Source organism: Arvicanthis niloticus, chromosome 3 (assembly GCF_011762505.2).
Source record: "Arvicanthis niloticus isolate mArvNil1 chromosome 3, mArvNil1.pat.X, whole genome shotgun sequence".
Lineage (NCBI taxonomy): Eukaryota > Metazoa > Chordata > Mammalia > Rodentia > Muridae > Arvicanthis > Arvicanthis niloticus.
In genome coordinates, this window is record NC_047660.1 from 2974817 (window position 1) to 2996257 (window position 21441).

At 45.1% G+C, this 21441-nt stretch overlaps 1 protein-coding gene across 1 annotated transcript in view; it reads left to right on the forward strand.

Annotated features, from left to right (window-relative positions):
- Slc15a1 (solute carrier family 15 member 1) overlaps positions 1-12530 on the forward strand; it is a 41122-nt gene extending 28592 nt beyond the window's left edge. Inside the window, exons 17-23 of the mRNA XM_034498550.2 lie at positions 710-859; positions 2274-2323; positions 7154-7261; positions 7386-7497; positions 8083-8226; positions 10195-10302; positions 11632-12530. Of these exons, the coding sequence (XP_034354441.1) occupies positions 710-859; positions 2274-2323; positions 7154-7261; positions 7386-7497; positions 8083-8226; positions 10195-10302; positions 11632-11823 (864 nt within the window). The 3' untranslated portion in view covers positions 11824-12530. The remainder of the gene's footprint in view (positions 1-709; positions 860-2273; positions 2324-7153; positions 7262-7385; positions 7498-8082; positions 8227-10194; positions 10303-11631) is intronic.
- The last annotated feature ends 8911 nt before the right edge of the window (positions 12531-21441 follow it).

Genomic DNA, 21441 nt, shown 5'->3' on the forward strand with positions numbered 1-21441 from the left:
CTGACTCCTTGTGGCCTTGTGGTCAGGACAGCCCCATATTGATTTCACCAGAACCTTTGCTTTTCCTTTGGTGACGTGTGTGTGTGTGTGTGTGTGTGTGTGTGTGTGTGTGTGTGTGTGTTGGTGTTTTGCCTACATATATGCCTGTTCACCATATATGTGCCTGGTGTCCTCAGAGGCCAGAAGAGAACATCAGGTCCCTTGGAAATGGAATTATAAGTGGTTGTGATTCATCATATGAATTATGGTAACTGAACCGAGGTCTTCCTGAAGAGCAGCTACTTAACTGTTGAGACATCTCTCCAGCCCCAGTCCCCTGGTACCATTATATACTATATAGTATATTATACTGTATATAGTGTAATATAGTATTTTATATACTATATAGTACTATAGTATATGTATATAGTACTATAATGTAATACTATATAGTATATTATACTATACATAGTATACTTATAGGATTGTAAATGATGTTCACAGCATGTATTTCCTTAGAGCAAAAAAATTACAGTATAGTTTCTGTGGCAATACACAAAGAACCGTATGACAGTGTCCGTGGGATAGGAGGCGGGGTATTAAGTCCTTACAAGGTATTTTGGATGTGTGTGACCATGAACTTTGCAATGCAGGACACCATCTACTGTGACATGATAGTGTCCAAACGCAGGGCTGACTCTGCCTCCTGCCTTCTTTCTCCCATTTCTAGTCAGACACATTCATGACTTTCGATATAGACAAGTTGACAAGCATAAACGTGTCTTCTTCTGGATCCCCAGAAGTCACCACAGTACCTCTTGAGTTTGAGCAGGGTCAGCGGCACACCCTTCTAGTGTGGGACCCCAGTCAGTATCTTGTGGTAAGTACAGCTGTCTCTTGGCTATTTGCAATATCAGAGACACAGCTTTTAAAACTTTTAGACTTTATTTTATGTGTACGAGTGTTTTATCTGCATGTACATATGTGTACTACGTGGGTACCTGGTGTCTGAGGTCAGAGAGGGCATCAGGTCCCCAGGAACTGGAGTTACAGAGAGCTGTGAACCACCATATATGTGCTGGGAACTGAACCCAGGTCCTCTGCAAGAGCAGCAAGTGCTCTTAACCACTGAGCCATGTCTCCAGCCACAGGGCACAGCTTTTTATAGGTGTGGCTTTGCTTTATCAATATTGAGCACTGGACTAAGCCATCTTCAAACTCTTGAGGAGCACAAGACATTTGACTCCCTGTAAAGGTCTAGCTGGTAGAGAGGAAGTATTACTGTGAATTATGATTTAAAAAGAAAACTAGGAACCAGCTGTGGTGGTCCAAACCTGTTTTTACAGCTCTCAGGAAGCAGATGCTGGCCTGGACTACATAGGGAGAGCCCATCTTAGCTAGGGATAGCGTCAGACACCTTAGATTCCAGCTCTCAAGAAGAAGCTATAGGAGGGTCTCTTTGAGTTTCAGGCTGTCCAGGGCTACATAGTGGGACTCTGTGAAAAACAACTTGTAAAAATATAAATGTAAATGAATAAAAATATAACTATGTTATGAGTGTGTGCCCATGGTTATGTGTTCATGTACTCTTCCATGTATACATGTAAATCACATGAATGCATATGCGTATTCTCAGACTTTGAGATAAAGTGCAGGCTCTTGGGTGGCTTGTTCTATCAGGTGTATGCAACCTGTGGCCCACAGATTGACACACCCCAGCAAAGCTGTAAATGTGGCCTAGCAAAAATACACTTATGAGATTTATTTTCCAGTGGTTTTCCTGATTCATCTGTACAGTTCTCAAAGTGAATTTCGTGTTGACAACACAGTGTTGCCATGTCCGAAGGTCAGGCAATCTAAATTGTTAGAGAGTCATACCCTTTGGAGCCACTGACTATCAAGAATCTTTAACAGGAGAAACATGTGTTAGCCTGGAGGGAAAACGAGAAGGAAGAAGTAGAACCCTTATCTCCCAGGATAAGGGCCAGTATCGTGTGCTCGAAGTCTGAAGTGCTAGTATAAATTGACTCTAATGAACTAAATACCAGGAAATTTTATTTATCTGTTTATTTATTGTACATGTGTGTGTTTACATATGCACATAATGGGCACATAAGAGAGCAGTGAACCCGTGCCACAGTGCATGTTTGAAGGTGAGAGAATAATTGTGTGGAGTCTTTCCTGCCATCTTTTCGAGATTGAACTCAGAGGGCCAGGCTTGCAGGGCAGGTGCCGTATACACTGAGCCATCACTCTGGTTCAGAAACATTTTTATATTATTTCTTCTCTCTCAGGTAAAAGATGGTCTTAACCAAAAGCCAGAAAAAGGAGAGAACGGAATCAGGTATGGAGATTTCTTTTGAGACTGGTTCTTCTCGAATCTAACAGAATTTAACACATTCCTTTTGGAGATTTCTTTTGAAACTGGTTCTTCTCGGATCTAACAGAGCTTAACACATTCCTTTAACCGAGCTCAGTTGTGACAAGGGTGTGAAAGTGTCAAGTGTGTGCCAAGAATACAAGATTGGATCAACCAGCACAATTCAGAAGAAAGTCTATATTATCAACTGGTGTAGAAAAATAATTTATAGAATTTAGCATCCATTCATGACACAAATAATGTTAGCCATTACCTGGTCACTAAGTGTCTAGTTCGTTAGTTACAGTGTCCAGAGCATCAGTGGTCCTCCCTGGGGACCACTTTTCCTCCTTGTTCTCTGGGACCTACCAGAAGCACATGCTCTGTAGTCTCTCCAGACACTGTCCTTGGAGACATCACCACTGTGCCCAGGAAACTATTTTTCCTGGATCCTGCACTGTCTTTTTATTCACCCTGGCAGGCCTGAAAATGCCCTCTCCTCCCACACATGGTTGTAAAGTCCTGGAGGTCTGGAGACTTCTCTGTTGGCTTCTGACTTGCAGGCACTCACTTAAGGGTCAGCTTCTCCACCAAGCCTCTGGTGTCTTAATCTTTGACTTTGACAGTCCCAGAGTTTCCTCTGGGGTAATTAAAATCAGTGTAATTCATCTCACCAGCAGAAAACCGTTTGGTTTTTGGTTCCTTCTCTCATTTTCTCTGCGCCTGTCTGTGCTGAGGCTCAGGACAAAGTGTCACACGGCCCGGTGGTTCAATTAAACAGAACTTCATGTTTTCCTAGTTCCTCTGGCTGAAGGTCCAAAATCAAGGTGCCCTGAAGACTGGTCTCTTCTGAGGCCTCCCTCCTTGACTGATTGTTGATAGCCATCTTCTTTCTCTTGTGTGTCTGTAATTTAATCTCTTCATGTAAGGATACCAATCAGTCATGCCAGATTAAGACCCTCCAACAGCTTCTTTTGCTTCCTTAAGGCCTTCTCTCTAAAGAAAGTCTCATTTTGAGGTGTCATGATGACACCTCTCAGTCCATAGCCCTTCCTTTGCATATTTGTAATTGCCTGTCTTGTCCTGCACAAGACATGCTCCTGTGCATGTGCATGCACACATGCACACATACACGCACACACACACACATGCATACACGCACACAGACACACACACAGGCACTCGCACAGACACACACGCATGCGCGCGCGCGCACACACACACACACACACACACACACACACACACGCACGCACGCACACGCGCACACAGCTGCCCTGTGCTTTGTATTTGACACTGAAATAAAAGCATCTCTAGGGCTTCATTTTGTTCTCAGAACAATATTTTCAATGTTTTGATTTCTTTAGAAACGTTCCCCAACACTGGAAACTTTGGACAGTGTAGATCATAGTATTTAGGCTATTTGTTTGTTTGTTTGTTTATGTGTGTATATGTATGTATTTAATGTGTGTATGTATATGTGAGTATGGAGGTCAGAAGACAGCTTCCAGGAGCTGATTTCATCTTACTGGATCACTGGGGATCGAACTCAGGACATCAGGCTTGGAGGCAGGTACCTGTACACACTGAGCCAATTTGCCTGTCAAACTTTATTATTTAGTATGTGTGTATTTGTATGTGTGTGGGCATGCATGTGCTGCTGTGCATGTGTCAGAGGGCAGCTTATAGGAGCCGGCTCTCTCCTCTCACCTGTGGGCTCCAGGGATCAAACTCAAGTCAACAGGCTTGGCAAGATCAAACTTTAACTGCTGAGATATCTCACTAGTGTTTTAAACGTGTGTGTTGTGTGTGTGTGTGTCTGTCTGTCTGTCTGTCTGTGTATGCGCGCACATGTGTGCACGTATGCATGCAGGTGCATTGTGCATGCATTTGGCTCCCAGAAATCAACTCTCACATTTTCAGAGATCCACATTGTTTCCTGAGAACGCTCACGGCATCTGGGATGGGATGTGCTGACCAGTGAGCTACCCTGTCCCCCGGGTTGTGTCTACTTCTGCCCACAAAGCTTTAAGCTTACAAGTGTGCAGAGGATTGAACTGGGGTGCTCCTGCTTTTGAGGGAGGGACTCTACTGACTGAGTTATCACTTTTCCCCTTAAAAGCTTAATTCAATTAAAAGTCTTTGTGTGTGATCTACATGGCGAGGTTGTAGATTTTAAAATATCTCTGACAGAATATTGAGGGACAGAGATGAGTGGCGTTAGCTGCTGACACATCAACCCCTCCAACCATGAGTCAGAAACCATCAGAATCGCTTTTCTATTGAGTAGCAACACCAAATCCTTGATAGAGCGAAAGGATTTTATTACTTCTGTAGTCCCTAAAGCCAACACTAAAGAGGAGGTCCTAGGAAACTAGGGGAGACTGATAAACAGACTTCAAAACCTCCACAAAATCAGACTTTCTGACTAATGTGTAAATTAAAGGAAGGAAATACAAGATTTCAAGCAAATAAAATTTTTATATTACACTATCAGTAAGGTGAATATATTTTTATCGTACACTTTCAGCAAATTGAAAGATTTAAACATAGGCAAGCCTTTAATCAAAAATAGGGTGAGGGGCTGAAGAGATGGCTCAGTCATTGTCAGGAGCACTTCCTGCTCTGGCAAAGATGCTGAGTCCAGTCCCAGAAACCACCAGGTGGGCTCCAGCCACCTGTATCTCCAGTGTCAGGTGATCAGACCTATCTGCTGCCAACATCCACACACGTGTGCCACACACAGACACATAGATAAAATAATAAAAAAGTAAGGCCAGATGATGGTGGCACACACCTTTAATCCCTTGCGCTTGGGGGGCAGAGGCAGACAGATCTCTGAGTTTGAGGCCAGCCTGGTCTACAGAGTAAGTTCCAGGACACAGCCAAGGCTACACAGAGAAACCCTGTCTCTAGGAAAAACAAAAATAAGTATCTTTCAAAAACTGGTTGATAATGTAATCCTGCTTTCTGCTGCATTTTAACACTGGGTATTGCTATTTGTAACATCTCCATAAAAACTATGCTGCTTGGCATGTTTTTAAACAGAGTAATATAAAAGTTAATTGTCCCAGGCATATATGGTTCCATAATAATGCTATAAATCATATTACATAACATGTATCAGTTTAATATCCAACTATATTTACATTTGCAGCTCCTATCCGTTTCCTTGTAAAGCTTTCCTATGCATAGACACACCATAATTTTTCTACCCATCTCTATTCAAGGAAATTTAGGTTATTCTTAGGTTTTTTTTTTTTTTTTAAATATGACCGTAGTCTGTATTTTACCTGTTTCTTTGCATGCATGTAGTTTCTCCATGGAAGTGTGGAAGTGGTCCTTAATTTTTTATAACATTTGGTAAAAATATGTTGAGTCTGCATTCACTATATATGAATATAGTTAGTACCCACGTGGCTGAAAAAGACGGCTCAAGAGTTAAAACTGGGTACCAACCCTGGCTGAAGACCTCAGTGAGGCTTCTAAAACCTAAGTCAAGCAATTCACAGCCACCTAAACTTCAGTTCCAAGGAATCTGATGCCCTCTTCTGGCCTCTGAGGGCACCTACAAACAATACACACACACAGAGCCTTCTATTTTAATATGCCTTAAACCACACAATGGCTGGGCACTTCCAAACCTCTGCATTGCTAATACCTACCCACCAATATTCTTGAATTATTACTTAATAAAAATCTATATTTCATTCATCTCCCAGCCCAGCCATTGGCCACTGGCAACTTTATTTACCAATTAGAGCCAACGGGGGCAGGGACCCTCAGTGTTTTACAGGCAGATTCCCATGTGATTTTGGGAGCCGAATTAACACAAACAGCATTAGAACCAATCCACAACACTTTGCAGCTGATAAAACTGGCCATGTGCTTTAGAGATAGAGATGTCTTTATAGTACTTAGCCGTTCGTCATTATTACTTCTTGTTCTATGTATTGGACAATCTGCTATAATCTGTCACCTGCCTATTTGGTGGACAAAACAAACAGCTGATCTCCCTTAGGGCAGCAACGTGCCCATCCCTAGAGCAGTATAAGAACTTGAGGGTCTTCTACAGCATGGAGCATCTAAGGAAACACCTGTGCCATCTGTTCCATGACGTTCTGTATGGTCCTAGGAAGGCAGGCAGCTCACTTGCTTCCTCCTGAGGTTTAAGCAAGGGGACTTGCCAAGGCTAGAAGCCTTGGGATGAGGGCCAAGGCCTTTCAGGTGACCCATGCTCCCTGCATTCATATGTATTCAACAGATGCTGGCCAGCACCACTCCAGAGCTGCTCAGCTCTTCCCATCTGAGGGCAATGACTCAGGACAATCTCTTCTTATCGGGCTAGCCAGCTTCTTTCTCTCAGATCTTGCATCCATTCCCTGCCCTAAGCTCTTGGAGGTAACCAAAATGACAGGTTCTCTCCTCCCAAGGGAAGCTTTGCTGGCAGCTGTCTTCCAGCAACTTCTATATTTTGGTCGTTCACCTGTGGAGCTCTGAAACTTTCCATCTCAGCAGCACAAAAGCATGGCTCCCATCTAGAAAGAAAAGGAGTATCTGTTTCCATGACTACCTAGTGGATTCCCCTAAATACCAGGAAACTAGGCTGAGCCCTCAGAGTGGTTCCTGACATGGATAAATATTCTTAGATAAATTCTTTTAAGGGTGTGTGATTCTGAGTGGGTGGACAGTAACAGCTGTAAGGTAGCTGACTTTCTGCCTCTAGACCCTAGGAATCTTCCCTACGTATGCATGTGTGCCCTAGAATAAATTATTCCATGGTTTGGTTACAAGACAGATGGCTTTCTGTTCCAGGTTTGTCAACACCCTTAACGAGATGATCACCATTAAAATGAGTGGGAAAGTCTACGAAAATGTCACCAGTCACAACGCCACCAACTACCAGTTCTTCCCTTCTGGCCAGTGAGTACCATTACTGGGCAACTTGCTCCCAAGTTCAAGCCCATCTTATCTTTTTCTAAAGAAAAAAAAATGGAGATTTTTAACACCAAGAACCATAACCACTGTCATTTTTTTTTTTAAATAGGAAACACTACACAATAAACACCACAGAAGTTGCACCAAACTGTCCGTCTGATTTCAAATCTTCCAACCTCGACTTTGGCAGCGCGTATACCTACGTGATTGGAAGGAGGGCGGTTAGTAACTCATCCCACCACAGCCTGACCAACCTTGGCTGGCCTGAATTCTCAGACACTCGGGCGAGCTCATGCTTACCTAGAGGAAAAAGGATCTGTAAATGGTCTCAGAACTAACCAACTCACTGCTAATTCTTTGTTTTAGTGTGTGTGTATACGCACACGCGCACATTGGGGGGAGGGGAGTCAGAGAACAACCTTCAGGGGACCGCTCTCTCTCTCTGAGTCTCAGGGATCAAACTCAGGTTGTCAGGCTTGGTGACAAGCACCTTTCCCCGCTGAGCCATCTCACCGGCTCTCAGTTATTGTTGACTTCAGCAGGCTTAGTTACGCTAGTTTAAAGTTCCTGTTGACCAGTATTTGATGCCTCCTTCTGGGTCGTATGACTTCAGGACTGAGTGATTACCAGGGTTTTAGCTGGTAGGCTTCCAGCACCGAACAGTTACATTTAAAATGGGCACTGACTAGGTAAATTGCCTGTTTAACCTTAGAAGGTCCGCTCAGTGTGTCCATATGAACGGTTGTTATTCTAAAGCGTATCTCTGCCTCTGTCTCAACGGCCTGCTTGGTGCTTTGATGGTCCAGAGTGATGGCTGTCTGGAAGTGAAGGAATTTGAAGACATTCCACCCAACACGGTGAACATGGCTCTGCAGATCCCACAGTACTTCCTTCTCACCTGCGGCGAGGTGGTCTTCTCTGTCACAGGACTGGAGTTCTCTTATTCCCAGGTTTCTTGTTTCTTATTCCTTCCTCCCTGCTGCCCTCAGAAAAAAACGTTGCCGGCCTTGATTTGAATCTGGGATATGTGTATTCTTAGAGGGTCTTTTGTTTTGATCGTTTTATAAGACACAATGTTAGTATGTAGCCCATGCTGGTCTCCAGTTCACCATCCTCCTGTCTCAGGCTTTCAAGTACTAGACTGGAGGCATGCACCACCACTTATGGCTTGTTTATAGGGTTTTTTCCTTCTAAGCATAATGGTTACTTTCACTTGTATCAGCAACTGATACAAGTGAAAGTTTACTCTGGCTCATGGTTCTAATCAGAGTCCGTCATGGCAGTAAGGATAGCAATAAGCAGGTGTGGTGGCCAGAGCAGAGGCTGGAAGCGCATGTCCTGAACCACCACAGGCACAGAGCAGAGAGAGTGAGCTGGGTGTGGCTCAAGGTTTTAAACTCTAAGAGCCCACCTCCAGGGACACGCTTCCGCCAGCAACACCAAGACCACCAATGCCCAATCTTACGTGGGACATTTCTCTTTCAAATAGCCACAGGTATCTTCCACAGAACAAGGATTATGAGATTAATAAAGTCTTTACTCAGTGGGAATATAGCATATATAGATAGATAGATAGATAGATAGATAGATAGATAGATAGATAGAGAGGTGTAGAGAGAGAGATACATACACTATCTATCTTGTATATCTCTCTATATATACATAGTATAGATAGTATATAGAGATATATAGATATCTATATAGTATAGCTAGATAGTAGATATCTATATATCTAATGAGAGAGATATAGTAGATGTATAGATATATAATCACACTAGAGTAGACATAAGACACTAGACACAAGACTAGCGTCTAAGGAAGGTACAGCACACCAGGGTCTGCTGCCAGGGTCAAAGTAGCAGATTCTGCATTTTATAACATCCCAAAAGCAGCATCTAGGTGTCTAAGTACTTGTCTATAGGTCTGTGTCCTGGTTATAGGTCCAGTAGGCATCTCTCTTTTACTCCCAGTGACATTATCTGATCAGATCTACTGCTAAGAACAAGTGTAACACCCTATTTTTAAGGCTAGAGACATAGCTCAGTTGATACAGTGCTGGTTTAGCATGCACCAGGCCATGGGTTCAATCCCCAGCGCTGTGTGAACTAGGTGTGGTGATGAACTCCTGTGACCCCTGCACTGGAGAGGTTGAGGTAGAAAAACCAGTTCAAGATCATCCTCGGCTACATAGTGAGTCTGGAGGTCAATATATATTTGATTTGTCATATATATTAGACAAATTTTATTGATGCCCCAATTAGAGCTTTAATGTCTACAATGTCTGTCAAAACTACAGCTAAAGCCATTGCATCCTGGGCATCTTCTTCTTCAGTATCTGTAGAGGTTAACATGGACTGGGTTACCTCCTTCTGTGAGGATCAAACTGGCTGACAAAGGCCATGGGTGATAGGTGGGGGAGAGCTTGAGGAAGGAATATGGGGGACATAGCAGGGATGCTACAGAGGAGTGCACACAGTTGTCTTCCTTTGGGGAGAATGTGGCTTTGCCTAGAAACTTGTGAGGCAAAGTCCGTCCACCAGTAGATCTGTCCGTGTTACTATGGCAACACTGTCAGTGTGTGGGGAGAGGCCCCTGCCTCAGGAACGTTTCCCTGTCTCATCACGAGTGTTATGTCCTTATATCAACCCGATCCTGATCTCTGCTTGCCATTGGCTCAGCCACACATGCATATTGAGAGCAGAGTCAAGCTCTGTAGCTGAGGGCATCCTCAAGCATCTCTGTGCCTCAACCTCCCAAGAGCTAGCCTATAGGAGTGAGATGCCATACCTTTCTAAACCGACCAAAGCTGACCTCTGACCTGCACTTCAGGGGTGCTTGGTGAAGTGGGTGAATGGAAGGGGTTCTCTTGGCCTGAATCGGGAACCCAGGTTGTAATACATTCTGCTCTGCTTCCACAGGCTCCTTCTAACATGAAGTCGGTGCTGCAGGCAGGCTGGCTTCTAACCGTGGCAGTTGGCAATATCATTGTGCTCATTGTAGCAGGGGCCGGCCACTTCAGCAAACAGGTATATGGGGAAAGAAACTTGGCTATGTCTTTTTTCTTCTGTATTTTTTTTTTTTTTTGAGACAGGGCCTTATGTAGCCCATGCTGCCCTCAGACTTGCTGTGCAGATCAAGACTTTGAACTTCTACTCTTTTTGATCATCACCATGATCATCCCTAGATATCTATAAATACATATCCATTTGAGTCAGTGGCTGAACATTGCCAGGCCGGTCAGCTAGAGTGTTTACCAGTGGCACTGGGCAGAGTCTCTGCAGGTTCCTGTTACCTGGAAACCGATGCCAGGTTTGCCATATTGAGTTAAAGTCCATATACCCCGATGGGGTCCACTATTGAAAAGAAATCTGCCATCAATTCTGTGAATTCAGATCAAGAGCCCTAAACTGGTTATATGGGCTAGAGGTATAACTCCAGGGAGAGTACCCACCTAGTGTGCACAGGTTCTGGGTTCTAGCCCAGCACTGGAAGGAGAAAAAGAAAAAAGAAAACCAGATTCCTTGTATATAAACTCCACAATAAGTTAAAGATGTTCTTGAGACGGTTATAACTTTCCATTTAAAAATAAAACGCAGGTTTGTCTGATGCTCAGAGCTTTTGTCCAGCCTTGCTGCACACAAGGTCTGCCTGGTAGTTTCCTGTCACCAGAACAGTTACACAGTTTCCTGTTTCAGGAATAGCCATGGGGCTTCATGCTCTTGAGGTCAGGTGTTGTCAAAAAATATGTGCATATAACTGTGTGTATATATGTGTGTGTGCGTGCACATGTATGTACATAATTATATAGAATGTAATATATATATAGTATACTATATATTATATGTTAATATATTATACTACATACTATATACTATATATTAATTATATATTATATATTATATATTATATATTATATATTATATATTAGGTCCCTGGAGCTGGAGTTGGGGGGTGTAGGTCTTTCAGGACCCCAACCAAGGACTTCTGGCAGATGCTCAGACCTGTGAAGGAATCCCTCCCACCCATGTTCAGTACACTCTGTCTTGGGAGGCTACCACTTGGTCCTTGCTGGCTCCCCATCCTTCTGGTACCAGCCTGAAGCCTTAAGAATTTCAGAAAGTTTCTCTCATCCTTCCAAAAGTCTTGTTTCCACATCCCATGTTAGTAAGAAAGCGTCACCTGCCCCTTGAGCATTTGAGAGAATCCAGACGATGTCTCTCTGTTGGGAGCCGACATCTAGTTTCACTCCAAGATGTCTTCCACCTAGAAGTAGCCAGAAGAGATGCACGCGACATTGTGTTAACGTGAACTGTGTTTGTTTGTTTGTTGTCTTGCTCCGTCTCTGATTGCTCCAGTGGGCTGAGTACATTCTGTTCGCCTCATTGCTCCTGGTTGTCTGTGTAATATTCGCCATCATGGCTCGATTCTACACCTACGTCAACCCAGCCGAGATCGAAGCACAGTTCGATGAGGATGAGAAGAAAAACGGTGTAGGGAAGGAAAACCTGTATTCTGCGTTGGAACCTGTCTCACAGACAAATATGTGAAGGTCGGAAGGCAAGTGGAGAACACACCGAGTCCAGCATGTGCCCTGACCTCTGCCCAAGGGACAGGACACCCCACCCAGAACACTTGATGAAGAAGACCTCAGAAGTGTGAGCCAAATTAATAACAAAGCAGTTTTCTAAGCTGACAGCTGTGAATCTGAAACTCTAGGGTGAGCCTTTTGGTTTTTTTAATTTTTTTTTTCCAAGACAGGGTTTCTCTGTGTAACCCTGGCTGTCCTGGAACTTACTCTATAGACCAGGCTGGCCTCAAACTCACAGAGATCTGCCTGCCTCTGCCTCCTAAGTACTGGGATTCAAGGCATGCACCCAAACTACCCAGCTAAAATATTATTTATAACAGGCACTTTGTGTTTTTTGTTTTGTTTAAACACTGGGCCATATCTTACATTTCTGCCAAAGAAATGAACTTAGCTCAGATTAACTTAATTTTGAAAATACTAACAGTACTGTTTTTTTCTAACAGTTTGTGAAAACAATGTTGAGTTTACAGAGGGCTTTTTTAAAATAGTATGTAGTGAGTATCAGCTGATTCGAGCTAATAACTTTACCTTGGGCTTTTTTGTTTTGTTTTTCTAGTCTCATTTGCTTTAACTCTTTTTAAATTATGTGTAACTCAAAAGATTATTCAAGGAAAGCTTAGTCATGAGTTGTGAAGTTTCACTGGTGTGAAGTAAATTCTTGTTCCTAAGAATGTGTGTGTGTGTGTGTGTGTGTCTATGGGTATGGTAAGAAGCTTTTCTACGCCATCTGGTTATATTACTGAAACATGCTTATTGGTTGTATTATTGATACATGCTCGTTAAGATGTTTTCAGAAACCAGCAAAGCATAAAGATAGGCAATACCCACATAGGGTAAACCTCAGGGGCACGAAACACCAATGTTTATTTCTTCTTGGTCCTATTTTTTCCTGGGGGAGGGGTCTCCTTTAGTGCTGGCATGTTTCTGTGTGCACATGCTTGTACATCCCATCGTGTTTTCTTGAATTGATGACTACCTCTCTACTTAAAGGAGAGTCCTTCTCAACTATTATAAACATTACCTAATTCATCCTATAGAGATTTGATGCTTTTTTTTGCTGGTTTTTCTTTTGTTTTGTTTCAGGACAGGATCTCAGTATGTAGCTCTAGCTGTCCGAGCTCGCCGTGTAGATCAGGCTGGCCTCAACCTATCAGCCATCCGCCTGCCTCCGCCCCCCCCCCCCCCTTTTACCAGCGTGTGCACAATGCTCAGCTTACTTGTTTATTTTAAACTTTTTTTTCTTTTATTCTTCTCTCAAACATTACATCCTGACCACAGTGTCCCTTCCCTCCACTCCTCCAGTTCATCTCCCACCTCCCTTCTCCCTCAGATTCACATTTTCCTGAGAGAAAGGGGAGGGAGGAAGGTGAGGGGAGGGGAAGAGTGGGGGAAAAGCAGAGAGTAGGCTCCCCAGGGATATCCCCTGAACATGGCCTAACAAGTTACAATAACACTAGGCACGAATCCTCATACCAAGAACAAGGCAACCCAGTAGAAGGAAAAAAATCCTGAGTGCATGCAAGAATCAGAGACACCCCCACCCCCACTGTTGGGAGACCCACAAGGACATCAAGCTACACAACTGTAAGGTTTATGTAGAAGACATAGCACTGACCTGTGCAGGCTCCATGATGGTCACTTCAGTCTCTGTGAGCTCCCATGAGCCCTGCTTAGTTGATTCTGTGAGCCGTGTTCTTGTAGTGGCCTCAGTTCCTCTGGATTCTTCCTCTTCTGTGGGGTTCCCCTGGCTCTACCTAATCACTTGTTGGGTTTTGTGTGTGTGTTTCTTATTGGTGTGTGTGTGTTTGCCATGTTTATATTAGTACCCTCAGAGGCCAAGTGAGGATGTCAGATCCCCTTGGAGCTGGAGTTAAAGGCAATTTTAACCCACCAAGTAATGTGGGTGCTAGGAACCGAACTCGGATCCTCTGGATGAGCAGACACATCGCTTACCAGCTGAGCCATCTCTCTAGCCCAGTTTGTTTAGAACGAGAGTCTCATGTATACCAGGCTGGCTTCAAGCTTACTGTGTAGCTAAAGATCTTGAACATCCGATCCTCCTCCCTCCACGCCCAAACTCGGGGATTACGGGTGTGTGCCACGATGCCCAGACTTCTTTGGTTCTGGGAGTTAAACCCAGGACTCTGTGTGTTGTGACAAGCACTCCACTGATTGATTTCCATCATGGAATGAAGCTATAATTAAATAATCCCAGATGTCAGGCCCACTTGTCTGGTGTTCCCATACAAGATGTTGTTAGACTTCACACGGCTCTGAAGACAGACGCCGGCCCGGGAGGAGGAGGTTGTCTGGGCTTGACCTGCAAGAGGCTTCGTACACCATCGTAGCACATAAAAGCTGCACGGACCCAAATTCTGAGGGAGAAATGATGAGATTATCACACTTAGTTCAACAACTTTCCAGCCGTGTAAGGCGGCGGTCCTTGGAGCCCCTTAAGTGGGGCCCACGGGCTCTTTTCTCCACGTGCTTCTCATTTCTCTCCACATACTCTGACCCAGTCAACACTGGAAACTCCTCTCCCTGGAGCACAAGCACACTCTTCATTCTCACATCAAAGAGAAGACATTCTCCAGCCCTCACCCCAGCCCCTCCTCCTTCCCTTCACACCACTCCCTGTAAGAGGTTCCTTGATACCTCTCCCTGACTCAGTGGGTCCCATGCGTCTCTGAGCAACATGCCAGAAGATTCCAGACTTCGATCTCCCAGCCTCCCTTAGTCAGCTCGGTGCACATCTTGCTCCCTGCTCTCCACAGCATTCTTTTGCTAAGTAAATGCTTTCAGCTTCTCAGGCCAAGGAACAAGAGGGAAGCAAACCGAGTTGACTTTGAGTGTGCTGTCAGCAACTCCGGTGTAAAAGCTTAGACTTTAGGGTCCACAAACTGTCACTCAGCCTTCACCTGACATTTCTTCCTGCCTTCCTGTCCACTCCCACCTTTCTCTGAATTCCACCCTGACAGGCTAAGACCAAAACAGTGCACTGTTTAAGTACTATTCTGTATGGGGTGGGGAGGGGAAACCTCTAGAACAAACTCCAACCCTTATACCTAAAACCTGGACTATTTTCAGTAGTTTTTACAGATTCCTATGACTGGTTTTCAATTGCTTTGGTCTTGTACAAGATCTGTATGGATGTTTTGTTTTCATTTTGCAGGTGAAATTTGTCTCAGAGTACTAATTATTTTTAAGTCAGTTTTAGACTTTTAAAAATACTTGAGTACCCAGCACTTGGGAGGCAGAGGTAGGCAAATTTCTGAGTTCAAGGCCAGCCTGGTCTACAGAGTGAGTTCCAGGACAGACAGGTCCTCACAGAGAAACCCTGTCTCGGGGGAAAAGAAAGAAAGAAAGAAAAAAACAAACAAACAAACAAACAAAAATACTTGAGTAAACATTCAAATTTGACTGCTGTTGGCTATTTTAACCATAGGCATTATGCATTTTGCAAAACAATTATATTCTCATCTTTTGTGACAACTAAGGCTGAACCCACACTGAACACTGGGCATGTACAGACAGCAGGCTTAGCAGTCTGGTACAACCCAGCAATAGTGTAGGTTCCTGTTATTCCACTCACAGAAGACAAAGGAAAAGCAAGTAGCCCACCCAAGGCCATCCCCACAGCCTGGCACTGGAGCAAAGACTACCAGCCTTGCATCTGCCATCTCTCAACACCATGCTTATCTACTGTAAGGAGGGGCATCAATCTTAATCTTTATGATAATGGTGAGACAGCCATCATGACCTTCACTTCTGAGATAAGAAAACTGAGGAAGAAGGCTGGAGAGAGGCTTTGCCATTTAGTTCATTTGCTGCTTTTGCAGAGGACCCAGGTTTGATTCCCGGAACCCACAGGTAACACACAAGCATCTATAACACTAGGTCCAAGGACTCTGATGCCCTCTTCTGGCCTCTGACAATTGGTGCACATATACTCATGCAGGCAAAACACACATGTGAAAGAAAATAAATAAATCTAAAAAAAACCTTTGTTGTGAGTCTTTCGCAGGAAGCTACAGCATCTACTGATTACCACAACCTGCTGGATACCATGTGATTATAGCACATAACACAGCAAACCTGATGGCTGGGGCCATGGAAAGGGAATGAAGGCAAGGCAGTGTGGGTACTGGGAGCTTGCTAGACCAGTGTTTCCAGCACCTTGGAAAGGACACCCATACCTGCCACATGTGGGGATTTGAGAATGGAACCCTGACTCAAAGAGCAAACCAAGGAAACAGACCTACCTTTACTATCTCATAGGGCGGCCTAGGCTCCCGTGAGGCCATGCTACCCCAAAACACTTTAACTTTCTCCCCTCGAGCCTGATTGGAGACACCGCCACTGCCAAGAGAGGTCGTGGAGAGAAGCTCTGACCTCAGAAGGCAGCGGCTGGGGCGGAGGCCAGTGAGGAGAGCAGCCAGTGGCAGGGCTGAAGAACTGTGGGGTGCAGGCAGACGCCAGGATAGATAGCAAGTCAGCAGGACGCCTCGTTTATTTAGTTTTAAAATTGTGGTAAAATACACAAGAAATAAAACTAATCATTTTAAGGGTACAGAACTCTGGCACAAGTCACACCAACACTGTTATGCAACCATCTCTTCCATGAGTCTCCTCAAGACCTTTCCCAGCAGAAGGGAAACCCCGTGTTCATTGAACACTAGCCCCGACTCCCCTCTTCCAGGCCACTGCAGTAAGAAACAAAACGCCGGCAATTCCGTTCTCGCTTCCACTTCAGCTAACCTGTGCCCTGTGATTCCGACCTCCGGCAGGCTTTCTAGAGTACCTGGGTGTTGGCTCAAACCTGATGAAAGGCAGCTAATGGGAAGATCTGGACCTCTAGGACTCCCAGCTTATCAGCGAGGCCACGGACTGCTGCAAGCAGGGACGAGGCTTTCTGGCGTCCTGCAGGTGCTGGCGATTTCAGAGCCCTATGAGTTTCCATTTGATTTAATGTCTGTTTTGGTCTCACGAGACTTCTTGACGCCGTAGCTGCGCTTAAAGGCCCAAATGGAAAAGCAACTGGACGTGGTAGACTGCCATCCTGGTTCCCTGCAATAAAGAGCCCCACACTTCCTAGGGAAGTCCTGAGAGCAAGAAGGGGGCCCCTAAAACTGGCAAAGGCAGACCTGTGTGCTGGGGAACCAGCCCTTCCATAGCCAAAAGATTCTTCCTCCCGGTTCCCAAGCTTAGGTCGCCTCCTGGTCTCCAGGCTCGCAGAAAGGCCAGGTGGCTCAGAACCTGGACTGACATGCTATACAATGACCAGCAGAGGGCGCCAACAGTCTCTTCCCCACTTTGTGCCTGTGCGCAGAAGTAACTTCTTTTGTAGTTGTTATTTGGGTTTTGTTTTGAGGTAGGGATCTCACTATATAGCCTTCGCTGGTTTGGAATTCACTAAATACACCAATCTAGCCTCGAACTCACACAGCTCTTCCTTCTGCTTGGTAAGATTAAAGGTGTGAGTCACCACACCTGACAGAAGTTAACTCCCAATTCGAGCAGCCGCTGTTTTAGCTCTAATAGGACTGGCCATTAGCGGCCCAAGCTCTGATAAGACCACTAACCTTCAGTGGCTCAAACTGCAGTAAGCTACCAAAAGTTTACTTGGGTTGTTTTACAGTTTATAAACCTGGAGAAAATTCATGCTAGGTCCCATTTGGCTACTAAAACCACGACCCACACATACTCAATAATTATTCACAAAAAACCACAGCGGGCATCCAGGAGAGACTACAGTGTGAGCCAGCCCGAGAGTGAGCAATGTCTGTGTCCCGAGTAAGGTGGGGTAACCTGGCTGTGGATTTGAAGCACTGGGGAAGTGCTGTAGACTATGGGAAACACACACACACACACACACACACACACACACACACACACACACACACACGAGCAAAGCTGGGCAGTTACCCTCTGCAAGTAAACACTGCAGATCTGACCCATACCCTGTCAGCTCTGAGCACCTGCAGAGACATTGCCATTCGTGTGAGAGTGTGGGTCCCTCAGAGCTGTTATGAGGTGGCCAGTGAGTTCATTCTTTGTAAAAGTATTTTTTATTCTCCTGATGTAATTGTCATCTCAGAGGCTTACTGCCTCTGTCTGCTAACCTAAACCTAGTCCTGGAAGCTCCTAGCCTCTGTACAATCTAATCTAGGCCTAGAATGTTTTCAGCCTCTGAGACTGCTGAATATACTCACTCTCTCTAGTCCTTTCTGAACTCGGGCTGGCTGGTTCAACTCAATTGTTCTGGCTTAAACTCCTCTCCAAGTTGACTGATTCAATCTGGCTTCTGTCAGTTTCTGACTGAATTGCTCTGCTTGGTCTCATACCAACTCTGGCAATCTGTTCTAGTTTTCTGGCTCCTTCTCATTCTCTACCTTGTTCTGTCTTCACCTGTGTCTACCTTGTTCTCTTTCTGCAACCTGTCTCTGTAAAAGTCTCCCAGTAAAACTGCCTCTGAATTCCATGAACTGACTGAACACAACTGACTAGAACTCAGAAATATGCATGCCTGTCTCCTGAGTGTTGGGATTAAAGGTGTGTACCTAAGGCCTGGACCTAAGCTTTTCTTTACCTGAAACTTGCTCTGGACAGGCTGGTCTTGAACTCAGAGATCTGCATGCCTCTGTCTCCTGGGATTAAAGGCATGTCTGTATTCCAACCAGATCACATAGACCTAGAAGGTCTTTGGATGTGATCTCTTGTCAGAGCAGCCATATTCTAAACTAATATCCCTCTACAATTCTTGGTTCTGTTTGTTCAACCCCTGCTTATGGATCACCTACCCTGAGCCAACTGCGCCTAGACACATCAAAGATCCAAACCAGTGTGTCAGTGTAGACAATAATCTGGTCAACAAGGAAACCACGGGGGAGGGTGTGATGTTGTGGGAAGTGTCAAGGATTTTGGTAGAGTGTGTGCCTGCCAATGCCATTGCGAAGACCTGGATTCTGTGTAAATAACGCAGAATGCTACTGACTAGTAAAAAGGAAGCTGAGATTAATTACCCTTCAGAGGATCTTGTCAGGATAGTTAAAGCCCAGGTCATGACAGCGGTCCTGAGGGGACATATCCTGTATCTCCAAAGAGCAAAGGGAATTCCTTGTTTTATGTTTCCAGAAGACGTGGTGATAAAAGTTCCATACCATGTGACCTAGTCTGTGTGAAGGAGTCACTAGGCCCAAAGACACTGAAAGCAAAGTTGTAAATCAGGCTTATCTTGGGCCTGGGCCTGGGCCTGGGGCAGGAGAAGGGGAGGACTGGGCTTGCAGCTGTAAGTGGGAGGGAGAGTTCGAGTTCAAGGCCACAGCAGGTGCTTATCAACCTTGTGGAGACTGGGAGGCTGCTGGGTGTGGGTGGTTTGTGTGGGAAAAGAGAAAGCAGCAATTAGAGGCATTGGACCTGACAGGTTCAGAGTAAAACCTGGCGTGATGGTGCTTGCCCATGATCCCAGCGCGTGGGGTGGAGACAGGATGTCAAGGCTTCAGGTTATCATCAGCCACATAGAGAATGAGACCAGCTGCCACATGGAAGGACATGGGGAAGCACGTTGGCCTCCCTGAGGGAGTGAGGAAAGCCATTGTAAGGACCATCCTCTGAGCCAAAGCACTGCCATCTTCAGTTCATCTGGGCCTGTGCACCGGAGATCAGCAGCAGCTGAGTGTGTTGCCTGTGAATGATCCATCCTGGAAGAGGGCGTGCTGAGGGTCATGAGACCTGCTCCTGAGTATCCAGCCACCCCTCCCAAACAGTTATATGCAATTCTGTTTGCACATGGCCTCCAGGTCTTGGGGAAAGGCTAGAGGAGAGGACTCCACACAGTCACGGGAGAATCTCAGGCATGCCAGGTACCAACCTTCTGGTGTGACTCTTTTAAAGTCACCTGTCTCCACTGCTCTGTAAGAAAAACCAGTAAACTCTTTGGTTCCTCAGAATGAACCTCGGTGCAACCACTTCTTGGTTTGTCATTGGGCGGTGGAAGGAGGTGGTGGGTGTTTGCTTCTCCCCAGGGAAAGGCTTTATAGCAATGGAAGCAATCACCATCATAGCTGGAGGCAGAGAGGCAGGACGCGGGACAGCTGTTGGAAAGCCAAGAGGATTTTAGGGTTTTTGAGAAGTTGCAGGAAACCATCACACATAGTCGAGAGCAAGGGTGGGGGTTAGGGGTGGGGACAGAAGGGACTGTGTGTTCAGTCATGGGTTCGTGGGTCATGGCAAAGACACAGGCTTCTCCTTGAAAAGTCCCACACACTGGCCAGTGCTGAGGTAGGATCCCTCAAGCTAAAGAAGCATCGGAAAGAGGTCAAGCATTGGACCAAGAGATCCCCTTATGACCCACAGAAGGGCTGTTCAGTCCAGGAAGGTGGCAGTGGGGTGGAGAGCAGAGACCTTCTGGGGACACTTTGGAGGTGATTGGGCAAAAGGATTCTCGGATGGACTGGATATGGGACACAAGAGAAGGACATTAGGACTTTCAGAGTAGCCCATCCTTAGGGCTCTCAGTGTTTTGTTTCATCCAGTACTCTATACAAGCTGGTTATTGTTTTACTTCTTCACCAACAAATACTTAGCAACACCTACTTTATACTAAATGTGATTTAGTGCAGAGTGGATGCACCCTTGCCTGCTTTGATAGAGTTTAAGGCATTTTCTGAGCACCCAGCCAAACTCCTTGCGGTTCAACCAACCATGACTGAATGAATAGTGGAGACAGCCCAAACTAGAGAATTGACCAGATCAACCCAGTTGTCCCTAACTTTTGACTAAAGCAACCCTCAAACGTTTATCTGGGAGTTTCCCATCTTTGCCACAAGGTGGCAGAAGAGTACACTTGTGGGTTATAGCTTAACCATCACAATACATCACAAGACTTGTTAAGACACTGGGGTTGATATTTCTAGATGTTTCCATCTTAAGATGGGCAGAGGTGGACTTGGTCTTTGGGTCTGGGGATTCCAGCAAGGGTTGCTGTTCCTCAGCGGGGCACCAAGAGATGCCCAATACCAATGGGTTTTACTGAATTGGGGGATACTGAGGAAGGAGACTGTCAATTGTAAGGTGTTTCTCGCCTAGTGGGTTCTGCATCATTTCACTAATGTCCAACACACTCGGTTTTTTGTTCAGCCCATGATGCATTGCTGTTTTCCATACGTTGAGGTTGCCTGACGGATTAGCAAACACAGAAACAGTGGTGGTTGCCGATAAGTGCTAACAGTAGCAAGCTTAGCAAGAGAACAGCCAGGGTCCACGATGATTATAAATATTATGCACATTCTACTAGAACAAAAAAGCCCTATAGGTTTCAATATGTTGGTTTTTCCCAGAATCTTCTACAAGATCCCAATCTGGGAGCCTATTATAACAGAGTTTGGAGAAGTCCCTTAGACATTAATTATCTTGGGATTTCCTTGATTTTTTTTTTTTTTTGGCCTGAATCCTGTTTTTGCCCCCCCCCAACCCCCCCACACCTCTTGGATCTTTCAAGCCTGAAAACATGTTGGATTCCTCTTCTGTTTGATCGACACTCGGCTGAGTACGGAAATCCAGCTGAAGGCAGTTCTCT